The sequence below is a fragment of the Cryptomeria japonica genome, chromosome 5, assembly GCF_030272615.1.
Source record: "Cryptomeria japonica chromosome 5, Sugi_1.0, whole genome shotgun sequence".
Taxonomy (NCBI): Eukaryota; Viridiplantae; Streptophyta; class Pinopsida; order Cupressales; family Cupressaceae; genus Cryptomeria; species Cryptomeria japonica.
The window spans coordinates 287,664,480-287,690,550 of NC_081409.1; the positions used below are offsets into that span (position 1 = coordinate 287,664,480).

Genomic DNA, 26,071 nt, shown 5'->3' on the forward strand with positions numbered 1-26,071 from the left:
AAATTGTCAAAATCATCTCGAGTGGAAATTCACCTAGGGTCTGGACTGAGTATCCGCATAAAAATCCACAAAATCTCGTCACAAAAGTCCTGGTGGAAAATCGATCCATGTCAAGAATCATCATAAAAATCATCCGCAACTTTATCCACATTCTCAGTTGAAAAACGTGAGCTGTCAGGAAAATCTCCAACACAAACAAATTCTCAGTCATCTAGTGGAAAGTCGCCCCTAGTATGGATTTTGAATGGTGGAAAAACAGGGCATGTTTGGATTCCAGGGGAAATCCATGCCTAGTTTGGATTTTGAGTGGGGAAAATCATGGGTAGTCAGGAATGAGGGGAAAAGCACCTCTAGTGTGGAATTTTGATCTTTTAAAACTTAGAATATGGATTTTCATCCGGAAAATGATGATTTTTCCACTCAAAATCACTAGGAAACTTCAAAATTCAATAAAACTCATTTGGACTTGAGCAAACTCACCAAAAGTTTGAGCGAAACACAAGGAAACCCATCGTGATAAAGTGCAAAATCAATTTGAATAACTTCCTAGGAGGGAGAAAAAAACTTCAAAAGGTCCCGAAACACCTTAGCACTTAAAAATCACCGATGAGGACATTCAAAAACACGTTTACGCTCACAAAGGGCCTTGCACTTAGACAAAATTAGGATCATTTAAAATCTCAACTTTACGTGCTTGTTCCTATAATTTCAAAAACCCTAAACGACAATTGGCATGATCAAAAAATCCAAGACTCAGGACAGGAAACTCAAAATTGCCCACTATGCTGCGAAAACCCTAAACTAACCAACACGAAAAGCAGGAAAGAGGGGGTCCCTGTTTGCAATGGGGCGATGTGTGAAAAGGTCACAACACATCCAAAAGGGAACATGGAAGAATTTTGATGATGAGTGTGCAACCTAAAACTGGGTTTTTGTATAGAGGTTGTATACTAGATGCTTGCAGATTGAAGAAGTGACATAAGAAGATAACTGTTTACATTTTTTTTTTGTATTTTACATATTAATACAACTCTTGGCTTTCTTTTGGTTCTAGGTTTTTTATTGAAAGGGTTTCTCTACTTAAATGTTGTCCCTTATGTGCTTTGTAAATATTATTTGAATATGTTTTCTTTCATAGTTCTATTGCTAACTGAATAGGCATAATAAAATTAATCTCTAATTTGATCATAGAATTTAAGATTCTATTGTAATCATTGGCCAGAATTTTCTACTATCAAGTTTGAGTCAAATTTGGGTCTGCCAAGTTTTTACCAAGTTTGATTTTTTGAACTACACTCTGCAGGCTGTAATGTTGGAAAAATGAAATCTGGAATATAGGGTTTGTAATGCTTGATATACAAAGCATGTAGGGAATCTCCTCCTTATCTGTTGGTTGAGGCAACTTTTATAACTTGAGGATATTAAAAGAACCTACTACAAATATGTAGGAGAAAAATTGGTTTGGCCATGTAAAATCATTTTCTTACTCGTATGGTGGGTATTGTCAGATTTGTAAAACTTGAAGATAGGAAACGAGCTCTAGTCAGCCGGATGCTTCAGTATATGCTTATACATGCAGTCCTTGGCATTCCCTATGATGAAATAGTTATAAGACGCACAGAGGAAGGCAAGCCATATCTGGTATGACATAAGCATACAAATCATCTTTTTACATTATCATATATTAACTGCTGTATTTGATACCATGTAATAATATGCAAAGCTATTATTCTGTATCTTCTTTACACTGTTGCACCCCAAACAATGCTAAACAATTGATATTTAATTGTTTTCTGTTTTTCTAGGTGTAACTGTGACTCCAATGCTAAACAATGGATATTTTATTGTCTTCTGTTTTTCTAGTTGTAAATGTGACACTTTATGCTTCTAGTTAACTTGATTGAGTGAACCCAGTCTGTAAGATACCCTGTTTGTTGTTAATGGGGATAAATCCATGTATGAGTTGTAGGTAAATTAATGGTAAACCACACCTTTTAGCGAGGAAACTTGAAATTTAAAATTATTAGTTAAAAATGGTGTTTACATGAAAATAAATGACTTTATATGCTAGTCACATGTGAGGGAAGTTCAAAATAACTGTTAGAGAGAATAACTACAATTGAATTTTCAGTGAATTTGTCAGCCAGATTGATGAATTTTTGTTGTGTTTTATCTTTTGATTCTCCGATGGAGTGCTTTAAGTGCTAAGGTGATTGCTTGTAATGTTTAACAACATTTTCTTTAGCCAAAGAACTTCTCATGTCTATTTTATAAATGGTTAGTTTAAATCTGAAATTACTGAATGAGGTTTCTTTGAAACTTTTTTTTCTTTGAAATGATTTCGTCTTATATTACATTATCAAAATTACAATTGACAACCATAAGCGTCATATAAAACACCTTACTCTGTGAAGGCCAGGACACCTAACATTTCAGATTTTGCCCCAGAAGGCAGGATGTCTATATCCTTTGGAAGCATATTCATTACATGCAGAAACAGATTCCTTTTGAAAACATTAAATTCCTCCATTTTAGGCAAGTAATATTGTGCACGAATTAGGCACATGCAGTCATAAATATGTCTCTATGGGAATTAGATTTTATGATGCATTTTCAACAAAATTAGCATATTCTTGCTGTTCATTCTTGAATTAGATGACAAACTTGTACTCAAGTAGCTCTTCTTTCCTTCGACTTGCTTTTTGTGGTATTTTATGTTCATATGCGAAAATTTTATTATGGCCACAACTTGTGGATGCTTGCTCTGCTGAAATCCTCTCTCTCTCTCTCTCCTTTCGTGACACAATTTGCATTGTCTCAAGTAGTTTTCTTAGGAAAGTGGGATGTACCGTGTGTCTGGACTCTGCATGCAGGAACATAACCTTCATCAGTGTTGGAAATTGGCCAGTCATGAACTACATGGAGGTGTTTTATTACTATATAAGATATCTCAAAGTCAAGAACCATAATTCTGGAAGATGAAGTGACAAATCGAGTAGGATTTCATTTTTCCTTATTTTAAGCAGCTTTTGGGTGAGGATTGGGGTTATTCTGAAGTACAATTGAAATCCGTCCTCTTCAATTGAGACGGTCTTGCAAGCATCATAGCAAGGGATTTTTTATTATTTCAATCTTTTGGACTAAGATGTTCTTGCATCTGTTCTATCAAAGGAATATCGAAGGACAAATATAAGTGCTTGATATTGTTGATAAGTTCAACCATACATGAGACTGAATGCTTCTGTGGATAGCCATTTTTTTAAGAAAAAAGTATGCAATGTCATTGGCAACAACAGTCATCCTTCTAAAACAATAGTTCCCAAATGTAATTGGGACTCTTCGATGAATTTCATACTATATTCTTTTCTTTTGCTTCTGCTTTGGTGCTGTTTCTTATATTTATTTTCTTTTCATCTACTTTTAGAAGAAGGCCCTTCAAAGTTTAACTTGGTTACTTATTATGGTGTACCTCTAAGCTAATGAGTATAACTATATCTATCCTTTCTACTTATAGGCAAATAAACTGGAGAATCATGACTTTCCGAATTTCAACTTCAATTCATCACATCATGGGGATTATGTAGCCATTGCATCTGAGCCTCTATGCCTTGTGGGTCTAGATATCATGTGCCATGGAATTGAGGAAAGGCAGCCTGCTCTTGAGTTTTTAAAGAATTTTTCTTCGTGCTTCACAATTTCTGAATGGACGACTATATTAAGGGCTGGTCCCAATGATGAGGATATTTTGAATCAATTTTACAGGTTGCACATCACTTTCCTTATCTTATTTTCAAGTTAAAATTAATGTATAATAAACCATAAAAAGACAAGAATGCTTAAAGCTTGTGAATTTCTTACCCTTTTTGCCCCATGAATGTTCATCAAATTCTGATAAAGGTATGAGGTTTGTTTGTTAGTATTCTACAAGGAACTTCTTTTAAATATTGACAAAACTCTTTTATTTGAAAGTCATATGATAAAACATTATGCCTATTTCTCATGTAACATACTCTTTGAGACTAAAATATCATTGAACTTTTTAGCTTGAATGTACATGGCCTTGGAAGTAATTAGAAAATTGTCAACTTAATATTGTTTTCATGTTATGGTTTATTTTGAAGTGTTCTCAGATACTCACTTGGGAGAATGCTAAAAAAACTCTTTTTAGGAAATGAGAAGGGAAAATAAAAGTTTATGGACCTGTTGGCATATGCTTGGGAGAACACACATTACCCACAATTTGCTCATGGTCTGTCATTTTTAGACTGTTCCAACATACAGGTCAAGTTTCAATATATTCAGGCTGAGCAGTGCACTGTTTATTTTTAAATTTGAGAAATGGTGTTTTATTTAGATGTTTCAACTAAAGTCTGATCTTTTCACAAAGTAAACCCATATATTAATCAGTTCTTTTTGCTTGAAAAACAAAATAAAAAGAAAATAGTACTGCTGATGGCTGCTTCTGTGCAAAAGCACAATGTTTGTTACACCCCACCCTGAGATACTGTTAATTCTTTCATATTTGGTTAATAATTTTGAGGTGAATATGTGATTAGATGTGAAAATTGTATCAAATAGTTGATTCCTTTGAGTTTTCAAGGAAAGCATGTTTAAATTTTATTAACAATACATGTCAATAATATCTCAATTTTATTACAAGAAGATGGTTATAAGTATGGTCTAACTATTATTGTGAATCCAAGTTGGTTGCAGGACACTTCACTGCCCTCTGGAACGAGAGGAAGAGCATCACTGGGGAGAGGATTGCAAACAAAAGAATGGGTCAAGTTGCCGTTAGAGCCATCACACTCACACCCATGTTGAGATTAGTTATCCTTGTTTTGGGGGGCTTCATAGATGATTACCTTGTGTCATGGTGGGTAGCGTCAATGTGTTATGTCATCCTAGTGCCTAAACCTAGGGAAGGTCGGATTAACTTGTGTCAGGTTCGTCGTTACTTGGTTCTTATTTAGAATGCAGTATTGTTGATGTGTTTTTCATGCACATGCGAACATAGAATAAAATACCCAAAAGTATCTTATTCTCTCTTGAACAAAGTCTCTCAAATGTTGAAGATTCTCTTAGGGATCACTTGAGATAACTCCAAGGTTCTTGTAGGCCGGGTCACGACGTGTGGATAAGCTCGTTGGTCTTATGTGAAATCGCAAGGGGACTTATGTTGAATTGTTGATTGCTTGAATCGCTGGAACTTGATCATCAGATGTTGCAATCTTGTGATGCTTTTTATCCTAAACTAGCTTGAGTTGAAAAAAAGTACAAAATGAAAGGGTTTAGGAAGCCTATTCTAATCCTAAGAATGCAAGAAAATGGGTGAATGATTCAATGGAATTCTACTGGGTGAGGTCTCACCATCAACTTGAACAATTTGACACAAGCTCAGTGCAATCTTCTAAGGGATAATTCAAAGATGTTCAAATCATTACCATCAAATATTGATTACCATTCAAGTTAATGCATAAACAATGGATGTATGATAATTCGAAGTTAAACTCATATCATTCCAGTTGACCACGCAAGACACACTTACAATCAACAAGAGGCTAGTGGTGTGGACTAAACAGATTCCACATAAATGCGTTCAACAAATTCTTCCATTCCATCTAATTATCATCATCTAACATGAAGATCCAACAAGAAACCATGCACTTTTTAAAGAAACAACACATTCCACCATAGCTTCAATGAAAAGGAAGTTTATTTACAACTTTGACAACAATTTCTGCCTTCTCCTCCTACTCTACTCTAGCTGCTATCTACTATTGAACTACTAACTATTCTCTATTCTATTCTCTATTTTCTATTACTATTCTCTTACTATTCTTCTATTAACCTTTACAAATGAAGAGCTTGAGCTTTATATCGAGAGCTCTTTACAATGAATGGCCAGGATCAAACCCAATCAATGGCCAAGATTTTACAATGAAACCCTAATTAGGGTTTATTACAACAAACTCTATTTTGGCCAATGAAATAATTACAACATTTTGACACATGTCATCTCTGGAATATTTGACCAATGGATAATAGGGGTAGGTGCCTCAAAGTTTGTGCCATCATGGATGAGTCAAGTTCATTGAATCAAGACATGCTGATGTTGGACCTCTTCGATTGGTGGAGTAGTGATTGGGATGCCACCTCTCCTGTAGACTTGATTCATCATCATGAAGGGATGTTTGAGAGATATCTCTTGACACTCAACATTTCAAGTTCGCTCAAAGTAGTGGTGATGGGAAGCATTGATGTAGCTGAGTCATTCCTCCATCCTCGCTTGCTTGCCTTGGGGTGATTGTATGACTTCTCCTTCGCACTCCTTTGATCTCTTCATGTCTCCATGGTGCGGTGAGAGTTGAGATTCCTCTTGGGCATTCTCGTGCTTGTAAATGAAGTTTTCCCCTTTGCATGGTGGTGTAGATCTTACAATCTTCCTCCTTTTGCACTTTGCATCATCGTCCTCTCTCATCTACAAAACAAAACAAACATGATATCAAACACACATAATATATAACCTTGATAATTCTTCCAACTTGATATATTTTGTGGTTTTTATGTGTTTTGCAAGCATTATGAGTGCATTGGGAGGGAATTTCTCTTCTTCCAAGGAGCAATGGAAGTAGTTTTTGTTCTTGTCAGAAGGCAAAGGAAGTAGCCCTCAAACACACCTCTTAGCTAGTTTTATCAATTCCTTGTCTTTGCACCAACTTAAACCTTGTGATTTTGCCTTCCTAGTGAGTGGATGTGTCAAATTAGCCTTAAGGAAAGCCTTAGAGAGAATTTCGCTTTTGAATCAGGGCAATGGAAATGAAGTTCGCTCCAATCAGGGAGCAATTGAAGTGGTAGGAAACTCAACTCTCTCTTGCCCTCTTATATCTCAAGATCATCATCTCTCCATGCGAGAGGTTTGAAATTGTCATTGCAATTGCCTTGAGAAGATTTTCACTCTTAATGGGAGGCAATAGAACAAGAATTCGCTCCTAACAAGGAGTAATGGAAATTTTTCGGTTCTTAGCTAAATTTTCATTTACTTGCTTTTTCATTCATCAATTCATCTCTTGAGTTTAAGAGCTCACATGCAAAGGCTGTCAAATTCTCTTCACCAAGGATAATTTCTCTCAATTTCGCTCCTAATGAGGAGCAATTGAAGTGTTTTTCGCTCGTAGAGAGGAGCAATTGAAGTTCTCTCACACTTGATCAAATTTTATCCTTCATCACTTCAAATTTGGGTGTTTTGCTATCTATGCAAGTGAAGGAGTCAAATCAACCTCGTGGAAGGCTCTATATGCAATTTCGCTCCTAACCTTGGGCAAACCAAGTAAATTTCGCTCCAACCGAGGAGCACTTGAAGTTGAAATTGCTCCAATGAAGGAGCAATCGAAATGATCCCTCAAGTCGAAGTCTTGCTCACTATCTTTCAGTCATGACAACTCAAACACACTAAATCATACCCATTCAAGGCTCTAGAGGCAAATTCGCTCCAAGGGAAGAGTACATGAAGTAAATTTCGCTCCAAAGAAGGAGAACTTGAAGTCAGTTTCGCTCTGAACTTAGAGCACTTGAAGTGATCTTCAAACTTGGAATTGAACTCGCTCTTACTCACTTCTCTTCATTCTATGGGCTCAAACCTTAAATCTTTTACCATTGATTAATGAAAACATGTCAAACTAACCTCAAGAAGGGCTTTTAGGGGAAATTCACTCTGAGACTTGAGCACATGAAGTAGAATTTGCTCCTACTGGGGAGCACCTGAAGTGGATTGAAACTTGACACTTAGCACTTCCTTGTTCACTCTCCTTCATTCCATCTATTTAGGTGTTTCAAACTAAGCTCAATGTGCATTCTAGGAACAATTTCGCTCTCAATAAGGAGCAATTGAAGTGAATTTCGCTCCAAAAGAAGAGCACTTGAAGTGATTTTCTCTCTCAATAAGGAGCACTTGAAGTAGCTTGAAAATGCACCTTTGAGTTGAATCTCATAGTTTTATGCCTTAGTTAATGCCCCTTTATGCCAAAAGTCTTTAAAACTCACCTTGAATGTGACTTCGCCTTCAACCTGAGGCACTAGAAGTGAAATTCACTCTGAGAAAGGGGCAATTGAAGTGAATTTCGCTCCAAAAGAGGAGCAATGGAAGTGACCCTTACTAGCAATCTCTCTTCATTCCTTGGTTGAATTCATGATAAACTTCACTTCTTCTATGATCAAATGTTGTTAAAGGCTTATAAACTCACTCATTTTCTTCAAATATTGCTCAAGAAGTCTACATCGCTCTCACCTATGTGCAGTGGAAGCAAATTTCGATCCAACTAGGGAGCACTCGAAGTTGCCTACATACTTGACCTGATCCAAGGTTATTGATCTTGCATTGCGTTCTTTGTTCAAATTGAAACATTGCACAGTGATTAGAGGTATCTTGAGTGACTTGGAGAGCTTGGAAAAGATTTCACTCCTAATGAGGAGCAATAGAAGCAAAATTTGCTCCTACTAGGGAGCAATTGAAATTTTTATATACTTAGTCAAAGTTTTGCTCCTGAAAGTCACCTTTCACCGGGATACATATAAGTCACTTGGATGATGAAAGAAGCACTTGTATTATTGATTAGACTTGTTCTTTGAGGGTTCCTCCAAACATCTTTCTCTGTGTGCTCAATTTGACCTTTTCACCATTTTACTATTGTAAATCTTAAGCAATCGAGCCGACGACCCTCCTTATCACTCACTCACTCATCTTACATCACTTCATTTCACACCTCACAAAGGGCTATTCACTTGACTCCTGGCTTCTTGACCAAGTATACCTCTCCAATGCAAAGGTTAATAGCCAAGACTCTAACCACTACTCTAGAAAGCAGATAAAAGTGGGGGTCTCCATTTGCAATGGGGCGATGTGTGAATACGTCACAACAGGTACCACCAACCTTGACAATGCAACTAGGTACAAATACTACCTTTGAGCATTAGACCTCAAAAACCTCCTATAGACACTTCTAGATCTCTGTAAGTACACTAGACATATGGGAACAACTGATACTGGTACATGATGATATCATTTACATTCTACAAGAGAGCTATCCAAAATTACTATACTCTATCCTTTATTGTTCTCAAATACTTTGACATGAATCAATCACCTTGACATCAATGACAACACTATTCAATAAATCAGTCCAAATTTGCTCTACTTGATCATAAATTAGAGGTTGGTTGCTCTAATTTTGACACCCTCGACACGCAGAGAACAACCCGGGTTTAGGGATTTGGGGCTTACAACTCTAAGCACCAATAGATACAATAGCTAGTTTATAACTGTTAATGAATTTATGGTGATTGTCTCTGAAAATCATCATAAATTGCATATATAGGCAAGTTACAAATTTCAAAATTTAACAATTTCCTCTTCCCTATTTTAGTAAAAAATTGGGAACAGGGTCTAGTCTTCATGCTCAATTGATATCTCCTCACTTGGCCTAGAAGGCTACACTTATGGCTCCACCATACTACTAGATGGAAACAACTCCTATTTCACATTGATGTTTTCTTAAGGTTTTCTTGCCCGCCCTAAGATAAAGAATTTCTCTTAGTGTGAGTGATAGCAAAGCTCAACTACATTGTTCGTGGAGAGGGTGAGTGATATACAAGCAAACCAAGTGTTAATTATCGAGAGTGAGGTTATCATTGATTTAATGAAATGAAGATTACGACTAATAAGTGATAGAGAAGCTCTATAGCCACAAGTTGTTGGTGAGACTTGACCAGTTGTCTATCTCCTCCTGCCCACTTGGAGGAGATGTTATGGGTCTTTTGAGCTATATATCGGTGAATCGATATTTCTTTCTCTTAGGTAAGTTTTATTAATGGTATCAATTGAAGTGTTCTCTTCATTCTAAATGGAACTGGGCATTTGACTTTGCTCTCTTGATCATGCCAATCATCTAAAGCAATTTGTGTATCCATTCCATATCGGCGTTTTGTTTGTTGATCCATATCCATCCTTACTAATGATGAGTAGCCAAATCATCCTTGGCTACAATGCCAAGTGAGATTAGAGGGCCCTATTCTCCCCCTAGGGCACTATTCAATTGTGGGGGAGGGGAGGGAGACAAGGCGATAGGAGGGAGTTGGTTTAGGCTCTAGGGGAGCTAAGTTGGAGGCTGTTGGGCTTATGTCTTGTGTTAGAAACTTGATCAACGAGCAAACCTACCATGAGCATGATACTGGATAAACCACTAACTACAACTACCATGATACTATCTCCACTGATGTAGCTATCATGATTAAATCTCCCAAGATTCTATTCTTGTCATGCAGGGCTTGACTTTCAAAAAGCTATCAAGGTCACTCGACTTGAGGATGGGATGCCTTGTATCGAGGAAGATGGGATCCTCTAGTTGTTTTTTATTGCATATTTTGGGATCATTTGTTGGAGGGATATCAGTCTAGGTTGAGGCTTTATGCTTTATCATGGCTTGACCTACTCTATCAAGTTCACCTCAGTTTAGTAGAAAGAGATCCCTCTTCACCAAAGTTGTATTAATATCAATTAATACTAGATGGCGACATCTAATACACATCCTTAGGGCAACTAGAATTCAATTATGAGGAGGAATAGAATTATAATTGGCCCTCGTATTATAGTAAGTGTACAAATCAATTAGTTCCACATAAGTATACTGATTATGGGTAGGGTGCTAAGATAGGGGTCTCGAGTGAGGGGGATTTATAGGTCGCATGAGCTAGAGGTAGAGAGCTCTTTTGGCCTATGCCCAAATAGTACAAGTTGTTGCTATCCGCTCCAAATTTCTTTGTTTGTTGGGTAAGTTCTTCCACCAAGGTTGGTCGATTAAGGTGACTCTTCTTTTCACCTAGGACTTGGTTATCTTAAGCCTTCTCTCCCTCAATATAGAGATCGAGAGTAGGGAATCCTAGCCTAGAAGGCCCCTTGTTATTTGGTCCTCTCCTCTAGATCAAGGATTCTTTTAGTGGCGAATATTCACCCATTGTTGAATAATTTAAATCACAAAATCAAAATTTGGTGAATCACCACATTTGAAAAAAAAATAGTCATAGTCAAATAGCCTTGGCCACACTCTCTATCATAATATAGGGTGGGTTCAAAGGGTGGAGCCCCTATCACCAAGCCGACATTAAGACCTTCAAAATCACATAAACCTTCATGGTGCACATCATTTTCATGAACTTGTAGAAGGCTAAAAACAATGTTGTATATGCTTACCGAACCTTTCAAATGCAGTATTTTGTGAGATTCTGCGAGAAGTGAGAATCGAGCCAAGATCTAATGTCAGTCGTAGATCACATGCAACTCCTCACGCAAGAGATGATCGAAGATCAAAATAGCTGAATGAAGATAATTTCAATATGAGAGAGAAATAGAGACAAAGAGGAGAATTTGGAGAAGACTCTCACCGAGCTATCACTCCACTAACTTGACTAGTGAAGGTGAGAGTATAATTCTTATTATATAGAAAAATATAAGCATATACATCCAAGGGGTGCATTAACTCCTATTCCCCATAAAAAGTGGGAGGTTTTACCTTCTTGGTAAATGCCAAAACATGTGGCATAACCTCCTTAAATGAAGACAAAAAAGAAGTTGAGAAAGTTGGCACATAAGGCCAAAAGAGAGTGTGAAACCCAACTACCCCATAACCCACTTAGGAAATGACAAAATAGTGGTTATGAGAGGTGGCACAACAAGCCAAAAGAGGGTGTGAAACTCAACTACCCATGTGAGGTGGAGAGTTACACATGTAGATGAAGTATTTCACCACGTGTCCTCATATAAACCACTCCTATTAACCTAAGCAAGCTTAAATAATATATGTGTAGGAAAAATAAATATCCCCTAACATAAGGAAAATAAAAAACCTACACTAACACCCCCCCTTAAGCGTAGCTTAGGTGGGTGAAAATATGGGTCCCGACAAATGCAACCATGTTAGGTACCCATGTACATAGATAGCCCCCCCAAAAGAAGAAGCCCCCCATAAGAGGAATAGCCTCCCCCTAAATAAGGAGAGAAAGAAAGAAGGACTAAGAAGTCCCTCTTGAGGTAGACACCTGTCGTATCCCAAACAATGATCGCAAATGAAGGAACTTGCTTTCGATGAAGGGTTTGGTGAAGATGTCTGCAGTTTGCTCCGTTGTAGAACAATACTTAAGATCAATGATGCCTTCCTGAATGAGCTCTCGAATACAGTGCATATGTATCTCAATGTGTTTTGCCCTCTGGTGATGAACTGGATTTCTTGAGATTTGTATAGCACTTTGATTATCACAAAAGATGATAGTAGGCTTCCTAACCAGAATACCAAACTCAGTGAGAATATTCTGAAGCCAAATAGCCTCAGTGGTGGCATTAACTGCCCCTCGATACTCAGCCTCTATTGATGAAAGAGCAATTGCAGACTGCTTTTTACTCGACCAACAAACTGGACCAGAACCAAGTTAGAAGCAAAATACCCTGAAGTGGATTTGCGATCCTGAGAATCCCCTGCCCAATCTGAATCCGTATATCCCACCAAGTCAATATCCATGCCTGCTGCATACTGAATTCCATTATTGTGAGTACCCTGAATGTAGTGGAGAATCCGCTTAGCTGCTTTCCAATGCAACTCATGTGGCTCCTGCATGAATCTAGAGACCATGCCCACCGCATATGAAATGTCAGGTCTCGTATGAGTCAAGCAGATGAGGCTCCCAACAATTTGTCGATATAAAGTGCTATCAACAAGGGTGAAGAGTACTTAGCCTCAAGTTTGACCCCAGATAAAAAAGGAGTAGGTGCAGGCTTACAATCAGCCATGCGAAATCTAGAGAGCATATCGAGTGCATACTTGGGTTGTCCAAGGAAGATGCCTGAAGAAGATTGAGTAATCTCAATTCCCAAGAAGTAATGTAGAAGACCCAAGTCTGACATCAGAAATCTATCATGTAGAGCAGTTTTCACTACCTTGATGGTGGATGAGTGACTCCCTGTGATCAACAAGTCATCAACATAGAGAACTAAAAATGTGAGAGTATCATCCTGGTGCAGAATGTAGACGTTTGGATTAGAATGGCATCGAGTAAAACCAACTGTCAGAAGGAAGGAGTCCATCTTGGCATACCAAGCTCGAGGAGCTTGTTTGAGGCCATAGAGAGACTTTTGAAGTCGACACACAAGTGAAGGATCTTGAACAAACCCTTGTGGCTGCTCCATGTAGATTTCCTCTTGAAGGTCACCATGAAGAAATGCACTCTTGACATCCATCTGATGAACTTCCCAACGATGGGTTGCAGCAATAGCAAGGACAAGCCGGATGGAATTCATCTTAGCAACTGGAGCAAAAGTCTCAAAGTAATCAACCCTTGGAACTTGGGAAAAGCCTTTTGCTACCAAGCGAGCCTTATACTTATCAACCGACCCATCTGCTGCAAATTTTGTTCGATAGATCCACTTGCATCGAACAAGTTTCCTTCCCTTAGGAAGAGGAACTAAATCCCATGTGTGATTCCTTTCCAAGGAATTAAACTCTTCTTGCATTGCAGCATCCCATTCGAGAACACCTGTAGCTTCTCGAAAAGACTGTGGATCAGAAGCTGAAGCAATGAAGAGATGTGGAGCTTGCTGAAATTGTGACCTAGTTCTTCTAGAATCTGATGGATTACTAAGCCAATCTCCTGCTGACTCAAAAGTTTGTCGAGCCCAAAGAGGCACTGAAGCTGGAGAGTCTGGGGGAGAATCATCAACCTCTGAAGGATGACTATAAGAAGAATGTGAATCCTCACCATCACTGTCACCATCTGAAGTGAACGAAGAAGACTCCTCAATAGGATTAGGAGGATTAAGATCCTTAGAAGAACTCTCATCATCATGCAATGTCTCCAATGTGATAGTGGATGGAGAAGTGGTATGAGAAGAAATAGAAGAACTCTCCTCAAAACAAACACTCCTCTCAATGAACAACTCATGTGTAGAGGGATGGAGAAGTCTATACCCTTTGACATCATCTGGATACCCAACAAATATGCAAGGTTTGCTCTGCGGATCCATAGCCTTGCGTTTCTCTGCTGGAATGTGGGCCCATGCAAGAGAACCAAACACTCTAAAATGCTTAACTGTAGGTTTCCGACCGGTCCAAGCTTGAAAAGCAGTTACCCCCTTCACAGCTTTATGAGGAACTCGGTTCTGGATGTAACATGCACAATTGATGGCCTTTGCCCAATACTGAGGTGCCAAAGACTTGGAGTGAATCATACAATTTGCCATCTCCTTCAAGGACCTATTCTTCCGTTCTGCGACACCATTCTACTGAGGACTATATGGAACTGTGTGCTGCATGTTGATACCTTCTAAAGCACAAAATTGTTCAAACTGATTATTAACATATTCACCCCCATTATCTGTACGCAGAATCTTGATGAACTTCCCAGATTGTTTCTCTGCAAAAGCTTTGAAATCTAGAAAATTCTCAAATACCTCAGACTTTTGTTTGAGAAAGTAAACCCATGTAAATCTGGAAAAGTCATCAATAAATGTTAAGACATATCTAGCCCTGTTGAAAGATGGTTGTGGAAATGATCCTGCCAAGTCACTATGTACCAACTCCAATAGCTGTGGAGCTCTCCATGCTTTGCCTTTATCATACTTCTCTTGAGGATGCTTACCAAGAATACATCCCTGGCAAACTCCATCAGAAAATCGAATAGAAGGCAACCCTGAAACCATGTCTTGTTTATTGAGTTGTTGCAAGTAACGATAGTTCAAGTGGCCAAATCGTTGATTCCACAAACAACTAATCTCATCTGCATGAGTGAGTAAAACTGTCGAAGGAGAGTCAGGAACAAAGTGAGAAAACTGATATAATCTGGATTGATGATCTGCTTTTCCCACAACAATAGTAGACCCATTATGCATTTCACTGATTACCACTGTATCTGGTGTGAACTCAACTCGCTTGCTAGAACCAGTGTGAGTGATCTGATAAACAGATAGGAGATTAGTTGATAAAGATGGAACACAAAGGACATCCTTAAATGTTCCTTCGCCCACATCAACAGACCCTCTCCCATGCACTTCAACAGGAGTGTCATCACCCATTAGTATGGAAGGCATAGAACATGGCTCTAAAGAGGTGAAATCATCTTTTGAAGAAGCCATGTGGTGCGAAGCACCCGAGTCAATTATCCAAGAATTGGGTTGTGAAGCAACAGCAACTAGGGCCTTACCCTTTCCTTTCCCTTTACTCTTATCTGTATCCTTAGAAGATCCTTCTAATGAACTCTGTTTGACTGAATCAGGCATCTTGATATTATTCTTTTCAAGAAGATTTTAAAGGTGATCAATTTGTTTCTTTAAACACTTATGTTCATCATGACCAGGCCTCTTACAATAAGAACACTTGACCTTCTCCTTCTTAGGTTGTTCACCTCTTGATGAACAGGTCTGATTATCTACTTTTGAAGTAGCAGATTTCTGATCTTTTTTCTTCTCTCCTTGGTTCTTTTGTTTCTTATCTTGCTTACTAGACCCTTTTTGTTCTTTTGTGCCTTGATTTACAACTAAGTGTAGCGTATTTTGCTTATAATTATGGTTTACTTTCGTTGTATTGAGCCATCATCTCCCCAGGATTGCCTCATAGCCTTTCTTCTTTAGGGGAATTACTACAAAATCCAAAATGAAGGGTTGTGTACCAATAGTTACCCGTTGTGCCATTAAGGTTCCAATAGGCTTGATGCTGTGTTGGTCGGCCCCCACTAGATTGAATGTCGATGGCCACAGCGTTGACTTCCCCAATTTCTTCCATGTCTCCTCTGGTAGCACGTTCACTCTTGATCCTCCATCTACAATGGTGTTGGTGAGGATTGTGTCCAATATACCCATTTCCACTACCGCGGGGTGTCTTCTGTTGTTCACCGCTTGTAGCATTAGGTCCGTCGAAGAGCTGATTGGGATCTCCATGTGGAGTGTCACCATACAAATAGGCACATTTATGGCACTCGTGATAGTCACCTTTGTCGTGGCATAGTCCGTAGAAGGTCTTTAATCTTTATTGGCACTTCTATTTGCAACACTTGTCTCAAGACATTCTACTCGGACTCCGCACATAGCGAAGTACTAGTGGTGTCATTTTTTCCCCTTCGCTCCATCATTTCCCTCTCAATGTTGACCTTAGCTTCCCGTACTCTCTCCTTTTCCATATGGGGATCTGGGTATGTAGCTTTCTTTGCTTGTGCTCTTGTGATTGCCAATGTCCCTTACTAGTTCGTCCTATTGATAGTCAACGGGTTTACTCCCGACTTGTACCACACCATTTGCACAGGTGCTCTGGATTTTCCCCCTTTGGGCAATCTCTAGCAAAGTGTCCCCATTCTCTACAGGCTCGACATTGAATCATTGGTCGTCCTTTGGCGTCGTATGTACTTAGAGGTTGTTATTATTGATTTTTCCACCCCTTTGGTTGTTTCAGTAGCCACCAAATGATGCAATTATATTGGTTGGCTACTGTGGGGTGGCTGCTACCACGACCATTGATGGCTGCTCCTGCGCGAGGAGCACTTGTGCATTTCTGTTCTTCATATTGTATGGGCACTCCTTTGTGGAGTGTCCCAATACTTGACAAATGTCACAAAATGCCTTTTTAGGACACATGCCTTTAGTGTGACCTTCTTCCTTGCAATCTGTGCACCATAATTGCCCTTTACTCTTGTTGCTACTCCCCTTCATGGCCTTGAATTCTTTCATCATTCGATGCATGTCCTTCTGTAATGCTTGCACCTTCTTGCTTGCTTTCTCATCACTACTACTCCCTGTCGAGGAATCATCATATCATCCGATCGGTTCTTCTTTATCCGTGAGATCTTTTCTTCACTTTCTATATCCATAGTTTTGTTATAAGCATCCTCATATGACGTTTGGGGAACAACTTTCATCTTCTTTCTCAAGGAAGATTTCAATCCCTCCACAAACCAGTGTTTTTTTCAGTTCGTCCGTCAGTTGATTCTCCATTTTCCCGAGCAGCTCCTTGAGCTACCAGTTGTATGTTCTCACACTCTCATGCTTGCTCTTCTTCGTAGTGTAGATCTCTGCTACAATTTCGTTATCATCATGAAGCAGTTTGAACTCCGCTTGGAATACTTTCTTTAGGTCAAACCACGTGCTGACCTTGGTTTTATCTACTTCTGAGAACTAGTCTATTGCCATTCCCTATAGTGTTGCGGGAAATTGTACCACCCACTCATCCTAGTTGGTCTGCCCATTGGCCAAGCAGATTGTTTCACACGTCCTGGAGTGTTGTATGGGGTCCTTTGTTCCATCCACTGCGAACTTTGACAGCTTCTGATTCTTCGACATTGTGGTGGTTCCCTGTGACCCACTCTGTGTACTTGGTCTGGTTGGAATTGATCCCAAGTTCGGTGCACTGGACCCAAACAAAACGTTTTGACTACGGTGCCCCGGTGTTCTCCCGACACTCTCAGCCGCTCCCAAATCCTCTACGCGTCTGTCTTCGGTGTGCTCCTCACTCCATGTCCTTCCGGTCTTCAATCCCGTTGACTCCCTTCGGTACAGTGTATCTGGTTCCACTCCTTCACCACCCCTAATTTCTTGTAATGTGAGGGCCAGATTTCCCAAACGACATTGGGTGTTTTCGATCAACTCAAATACTTGGTCATCTTCAGCCAATCTCCCATTGGTATCCCCTTCAACATTTTGGTCCACTTCGTATCCTTTGGCACTCTCCTAGTTTCCTTCGGGTAACCCTTTTGTGTTCCCGTGGTCCCCTCCAGTTAATTCTTCTACTATTCTCCATAGCCGATGTTTCTGCTTGGCTTGCTCTTCCAGCCTTAATGTTCTTTGGATAGCTTCGTGCTCGTCCTCTTGTCCCTTCAGCACATGCTTCCTATTTTTGTTCAAAGTCTCTAGTATCAATCACCTCCTTCGTATGGATTGAGGATTCGTTGCCTTCAACGGTCAGATGCCCCCCACGACTTGGCTAGTTAAAAGCATTAAAAAATGTCATATTTTTATTTTTTTGTTTCCTAATAATGTGGGCCCCATCAAATAATTTAAAATTAAATTTAAACATGACTTGCATTAAGATTGTTCGAACTATTAAATTAAAATTTTTAAATATAATTGCACTTCCACTATTATATTTAAATCAAAACCAGAGTAGGTTGCGAACTATTAAAATAAATACAAGTTCGAACTATTATATTAAATATAAATTATAATAGTCAACTATCAAGACTATGTGATCATCAAGACTCTGCAATAATCATTATATGACATAGTCACATATGTTAATGTTTGACAATTTTTAAAAGGGAGTGATTGTTTTTATGTTTCCGGTGATAATGGTTCCAAGTTAATATTCGACTGTCACAATAGCTATCGCCTATCAAAATCGTAGCGAATTGAGGAGGAGAATAATATCACACTTCGACTGGCAAAGGGTTGGAATTAATCCTGGCATCGTATTTTCTGTTCATTGCATTGACCTTTGCTTGTTGTCTATCATGCGTAGTGGCTGGCTTCATCGGCTAAGGCACTGGTAGCAATTTTTTTGGTTCCTTCAGTGGCTGCAAGGTAGTGTTTTCTTTTTTTTGAAAGAGTTTTGTGTCCAATATTTTTACAATGTTTTGGTTTTGTGCATTGTCCATAAGCACTATCATTCCCCAGTAGACTATATAAATTTATTTGACTGCAACATTCATTTTGTGTTGCTAGTGGATAACCAATATAAACTAGATTATCAGAGATTACATAAATGACAAAACTTTTATCATTTATGTAATCTCTGAGAATCTAGTTTTTAAATTTTTTATTTCTAGGGCATGTATTACTGTAGCCAGTAGCTACCATTGTATTTTAGTTTAAATGAATATTAATCTTTTATAAATATAAAATATTAGTTGCATGGACATTCATCTTTTAGCCATTTGATATTCATATATTATGAATTTATGAGAGAAATGTCTGATTTTTATTTTATTTTTTGTATTTTATCAGTTCATTCAAACTCAAAAAAAATGAGCAGCGGTGGTGGTGAGAGTAGTGTTGACGTGTTTCTTATGACAGCGTCGAACATAGAATAAAGTTGCCTAACGGTCACTTCATTCACTCTTGATCAAAGTATGATTGTATGCTAAGATTGCAAAAAGTTTAGACAATCGACTCCAAGGTTCCTTAATGCAACGGAGGTGACTCAGTTGGCTAATGTGATTATTGGTAATCCAAGGGGCCTTACGTTTGGATCGTTCTTTCACTTCTTTGCTGTGGCTGGAACTCCATCGGATATAGCAATTTTGTTATGCTTCTGTGTCAAACGAACTAAAATGAACTGAAAATAAAGGGGAAATGGTTTAGAAGGATCTAAATCTACTCTCAAGGGCGGTGATATCAATGGATAGTGCTCTAGTGGACAAATTCCAAATAAACCAAGCTCTGCTTCGCCAATATTAACTACAACTCCACAAGAACCGGTGCAATCTTCTGAGGATGTTGAAGGATTTTCACATTGAGAAAGTGCATTTGAATACCCAACACGACGCAATCCAAACGACTATTCACAATCGAACTTAGCATAAATTTGGGGGTTCAGGTTAACTTTGCACTGCATCTTATAATCAACAAGATGCAAAAAGTATGAACCATGGAAATTCATCAAACACCATTACATTCTTCAGTGAAATCAAAGCACTTTATCTAACAATTGAGAAAATAAAATTCTACTCTAAGTGAGGAAGGTGAAACCATGCAAGCTTTGAAAAAATAACTTAAGTGGACACCATCAAAGAACAATGTTTCACTGTTATTATCTCAAAACTTATCGCAACAATTTCAAACAAATCTCCTTCCCCTTTACAAATGAGGGGGTCACCCCTTTATATAGGCCTCAAGCCAAGATTACATGCAAAACCTTAATTAGGGTTTGCCCTAAAAGATTCCCCACACATGATGCAACAAGGTGGGAATCAACAATAAATACCCATGCTGCCCATATACAATTAATTACATTCTGCCAAAAATGACGTCCATTTGTGCATTAAGTGCACCACCTTGATCAAATTCGCCCAATGTGTAATAAATGCTCCATCATCTCCTGAATATGAGAATTACATGCAAAAGAGCCTCCACCATTGCATCAAGTACGACGACTGCCATGCAATGAATTAGCCGCCACCATGGTCAAATATTCCAGCAACGAATGTTCCACTATGCCTTCATGCGACGACTGCATGCAACAAGAAATCTGTTGTAAAGTCATAAATCTGGCAGCTACATTCAAAAGATGCTCCATAAATTCAACATGCATTGACCTAGCTGCCACTTGATGATACACCTCTAGAGAGAGAAAATCCCTGGAGAGAGAAAACTTTATCCGAGAAGCATTTTCTTGAAGTTTTGATTTGTCTTTATTCTAGAGGAGATTTTTCATCAATTTTCAACATCTATTTTTTAGGAAAATTTTCAAATTAGGGTTACAGGGTCCAGGAGAGAGAAAATTATCTCACGAATCCAAGACTGAAAGAATTTTGAAATTTGGATGTGATTTGATGCCCGAAAATGGATTTTTCAAAATTTTCCCGGAGGGGAAATTTTTTGTTCAATTCATCCTTGATTCCTTCCTTGTCTTAGAAATTTTATCTTCAATTCATCCTTGGGTGTGATTTCTTCCTTGCTTGGAACTCCATCTTGAAGGAAGCAATTTCCAACACTTGGTCAATTTTTCACCTTTCTTGGAATTTTGTCCTAAATGAAGGTATTTCCAACACTTAGTCAATTTTTCCACTTTCCTAGAATTTTGTCCTAGAGGAAGGAATTTCCAACACATAGTCAATTTTTCCACCTTTTCTAGAATTCTTCAGCTTGGGCGCATTTCTTCCTCGAGGAAGGAATTTTTTGAGTTCTGCTTCCTGTAAAGTATATTCAATTTCTATTGAAGAACAAGTTAAATACTAGCAATGCTATGTGATTGCAATTTATAATTTTGTGTCTAACAATTCTGATTTATTTATGCGCAGACTGTGGGAGAGAGATCATTTTAATATTTTCTATGTCTTCTCCAAATGAATTCAATTGGTATATATATCATTTAGGCAACCGGTCAATAGGTGTATTGACCGGTCATGCCTTTTAGGCATGACCAATCAATGCACCCATTGATCGGTGCCTTTTCAATATACTTTTGTTTTATCTCTTAACACAATGCTATAATGGATCGGTTCACATATAACCCCGATAAACATATTGCATATCATAATTTGGATCGGTGCCTTAATGCACCCGATAACCAAAGTGCACATTGTACATTGAATCGGTGCATATTTCATTATTTAACGAAAGTGTTTTACCAAGCAATGAAGCGGTGCTTGTTTACACCCGATAGCAAATACTGAATCGGTGCTTTATTAACAACAACATTTAGTTGAGGTTCGATGCACATAATATGTTATAGCAATCGAATGAATACCATTATATCATGTTTCAAATCAGTAAGCAAAATATAAATGATAACAAACATGTACAAGTATGGTTTACTTATCTTGCAGGAGCTATAATGCATTAACACTCCCTCTTAGCTCTGGAAGATAGGTAACCTGCATCACATTTCTCTTTCATAACCAAGATAATGTCAGTCATCAAAATCTATATCATGTGAAATATCATGAAAACATATGATATGAAAAATAAAAGAACATCACTTGAGCATGTTATAAAGTATCACCTAAGCATGTGATACAAATATTTATCAAGATATCACCTAAACATGTGATATCTGTATTGCCTAAACATGCAATACTTTTAAGGATAATCCATATGAGAAGTGTTAAGTTCTCATCATATCCAAGTTGTGATAAGTGCAATAACATTTTATAAATGTTTCTCACAACACAATCATGACACATCCATGACTTACCAGAGATCCAACATGATCACTGGTTGAGATATCACCTAAGCACGTGATATCAGTATTGCCTAAACATGCAATACAAGGATAACCATATGAGAAGTGTTTAAATTCTCATCATATCCAGGTTGTGATAAGTGCAATAACATTTTATAAATGTTTTATCACAACGTAGTCATAGCACATCCATGACTTACCAGAGATCCAACATGATCGCTGGTTTGACTACCATAAGATTGTCACCTTATGATGTCTACATACAAGTGTTCAATATCTGAGAGATCGTCACCTCTTAGATATGAACACAGGTGGCAAAAAACCAAAGATTGTCCAAACATGACAAAGAAGTTTACACATTAAACATCTTAAATATATGTAAGTATAGATTACAAAGCAGATTACCTTTCTATCATACCTAAGCCCTTTCTGAAGTGATCAACCTTCACTCTGGAAAGAGGTTTGGTCAAAATATCTGCAGTCTGATCTCCTATACACACATATTCTAATTTAATCACATTCCTGTCAATCATATCTCGCACATAATGGTATGGAATCTCAATATGTTTGGACCTGTCATGAAATACTGGATTTACAGAGAGTTTTATGCAACTTTGATTATCACACTGAATAACTGTAGGTTTCATAGGTTCTCCAAACAATCCCACAAGCAACTTCCTAAGCCATACTGCCTCTCGGGCAGCCATGGAAGCTGCAATATATTCAGCCTCAGTGGAACTTTGAGCTACTGAAGATTGTTTTCTGTTGATCCAGGATATCATGGCTGAACCTAAACTGAAGCAGCACCCTGAAGTGCTCTTTCTGTCAGTCACACTACCAGCCCAATCTGAATCTGTAAATCCATGTAGGTCTATGTCAATTTTCTCATATTTAAGACCAAGCTTTAGAGTACCTTGTAAGTATCTCATTATATGTTTTACTACAACCAGGTGTATCTCCTTAGGTTCACACATGAACTGACTTAGAGCATTAACAGCATAACAGATATCTGGCCTTGTATTTACCAGATACATCAGGCACCCAATCATCTGCCTGTATTGAGTAGGGTCAGTGGGTTTTGACTTTGCTACTGCTTCTTTAAGTTTATGGAAGTTGGTTTCCATAGGAGAGGTCATGGGCTTGCAGTTTAGCATTCCGAATCTCGTCAATATGTCCAAGGTGTACTTCCCTTGGTTCAGTACAATATTATCAGGATTCTGCCATACTTCCAATCCTAGGAAGTAATGAAGAAGCCCCAAGTTCTTCATATCAAATTCTGTGGATAGATCTTTCTTGCATTGATCTATTAGATGATCATTTCTTGTGATTAATAAGTCATCAACATATAAAATCAATATTAGCATATCACCTTTATTTCTTTTGAGGTAGAGATTAGGATCTGCATCATTCTTAGAGAAACCTAGCTTTGAGAGATAGGTGTCAATTATTTCATACCAGGCCCTGGGAGCCTGTTTGAGCCCATAGAGAGCTTTCTTGAGTCTACACACATGAGACTCTGCATCATGAATTTCAAATCCTTCAGGTTGCTCTAAGTAGACTTCTTCTGAGATCTCGCCATTTAGAAATGTTGTTTTTACATCCATCTGATGTACCTTCCACCCCTTTGCTGCTGCAATGGCTATTACAGCTCTTACTGATGTATACTTGGCAACGGGTGCAAATGTCTCTTCATAATCTATTCCTTCCTTCTGTGAGAACCCTCTAGCTACAAATCTGGCCTTGTGCTTTTCAATACTGCCATCTGCAGCATGCTTGATTTTAAACAACCATTTAGAAGACAACAGATTTCTTGGTTGGCCTAGGAACAATCTCCCAAACATCATTCTTCATAATGGACTGATACTCTTCAGACATGGCATCTTTCCATACTTGATGTTTGAGTGCATCTGATACATTGTTTGGTTCAGCTTTAGAGAGATCATTCATAAGGGCAACATAGTTGGTGAACCTTTTAGGCCTCTTGCTTTCCCTGAAGGTTCCTGAAGGAGAAACGAACTTTTGAGCTTCTGCTATAGTTTTGGTGGCCCATAGTGGTCTTTTCTTGAGTTTTTCTAAGGTGGATTTTGTCTTTCACCTATAGTTTCCTCAAGATACTCCCTCTGAAGCTCAGAAGTAGGATCTTCTACTAGGTTAGGAGTAGGATTATAGATTTCAAGTTCTATTGTATTTTGGGCCCTTTTGAGGCTAAATCTTCTTCGAAGATTACATCCCTACTGAGTTCATTATTTTTCTGCCCTTGTACATAGATTCTGTAAGCTTTAGAAGTTTCACTATACCCTACAAGTATTCCCCTTTTTCCAGAGGGCTCTAGTTTTAGTCTTTTCTCTTTAGGTACATGTATATAGACAGGACACCCAAATATCCTAAGGTGGCTGATATCTGACTTTGTTTGGTAAAGACTTCCTCAGGAGTTTTATCTTCAAGGTGTGAATGAGGACATCTGTTTTGTATGTACACAGCAGTGCTAGTTGCTTCTGCCCAAAGATTCAAGTTTAGATTTTGATCTAGTATCATAGCTTGGGCAGCTTCTACTATGGTCCTATTTTTTCTTTCAGCTACTCCATTTTGTTGAGGGTTATAAGGTATTGTTAACTCCCTCTTAATCCCATAATTTTTACAAAAATCTTTAAATAGTTCTTATGTGCATTCCCCACCATTGTCAATTCTTAGGGTTTTAATTTTGTTTTCTGAGAGGTTTTCTGTTAAGGTTTTAAACTCTTTAAATCTACTTAGGATCTCTTCTGATTCTTTACATTTGAGAAAGTAGATCCAAGTCTTCCTAGAGTAGTCATCAACAAAAATTACATAGTACAAGAATCCCCCTAGAGAGGGTACGGACATAGGTCCACATACATCAGAATGAACTAATTCCAAAACTTTGCTAGTTTTCCTAGTACTATTCTGAAATGCACTTTTGGTATTCTTACCTAGGGCACATCCTTTGCATGCCTCTGAATGATATTGTTTCAACTTAGGTAGACCTGTGACAAGGTTTCCCATAGTTAACAAAGCTCTATAATTCAGATGGCCTAATCTCCTGTGCCACACTTCATTTGCATTAGTGGCTTCATGGATCAAGGCTAGATTGGGCTCTGTGCATAGCTCATACAAATAGCCTTGTCTTTGACCAATGACCTTAGCGTTCTTGATGGAAGATTTCTTTGGCCAAGCCAACACCTTGTTTTCCATGAAGGTCACTCTGTATCCTTGATCTTCTAGTGCTGATATGGAGATTAGATTTCTTCTAATGCTAGGAACATATAGTACCCCTTCAAGTCGTAATGACATGCCTGTCTTTAGTTTGATGGTGCAGGTTCCAATTCCTCTGACTGGATGTGATGAATCATCTCCGATGGTCACTTCCTCATCATCCTCCTCTATCATTGAGTCTAGTACTTCTCTAAAACCGGTGATGTGTCTGGATGAACCACTGTCGATCACCCACATGTGAGTTAGATTTGTTTGAAGCACGGCTTGTAAGTGCTGAGTAGAGGACATAGTTCTCGGAGTCATTTTCTCTTTTGGATTTCCTCACTATGGCAAATGTGGCTTGCTTTCCTTTCTCTGGACATTTTGCAACAGTGTCTGACTTTGTCACACCCATAACATTGAACATGTGATAGGTCTTTCTTTGAAGTGTTCTTGCCTTGATAAGCTTTTCTCTTCCTAAATTGCTTCTTCTTGAACTTCTTATTAGTGTTTGTATTTAGGACTTGCAAGTCTTCGTCTATATTCTTCTGTTTTATTCCTACCTTGTTCAATCTTAATTCTTCTTGTAGACAGTCATCTCTTAATCTTTCAAACTTGGGATATTTAGACCTAGCACTGATGCCTTGGACAAATGTGTTCCATCCACTAGGCAACCCATCTAGAGCATTGAGTGTTAACTCTTTGCTTTGGATATCGTATCCAAGGGAAGCTAAGTCATCTCTTAGGCTTGATATCCGCATAAAGTAGGAGTTAATTGTCTCCCCTTTGTTCATACTGATATGATTGATCTCTCGTTTCAATGCCAAAGTACGACTTGCATTTGATATCTCAAATGTCCTTTCGAGTGCTTTGAACATTTTATAAGCCGTCTCATACTTTTTAATGATGGGCATTATGTTATTTCTTACCCCATCCAC

General features: G+C 38.3%; 1 protein-coding gene across 2 annotated transcripts in view; it reads left to right on the forward strand.

The window, feature by feature from the left end:
- The window catches only part of LOC131045788 (uncharacterized), a 105,951-nt gene that overhangs the window by 33,572 nt on the left and 46,308 nt on the right, over positions 1-26,071 (forward strand). The window contains exons 2-4 of one of the 2 annotated variants that reach the window (XM_057979432.2): positions 1,304-1,366; positions 1,509-1,641; positions 3,515-3,762. In XM_057979432.2, the coding sequence (XP_057835415.1) occupies positions 1,347-1,366; positions 1,509-1,641; positions 3,515-3,762 (401 nt within the window). In that variant the 5' untranslated portion in view covers positions 1,304-1,346. The remainder of the gene's footprint in view (positions 1-1,303; positions 1,367-1,508; positions 1,642-3,514; positions 3,763-26,071) is intronic. The other variant, XM_057979431.2, reaches the window with a different exon arrangement.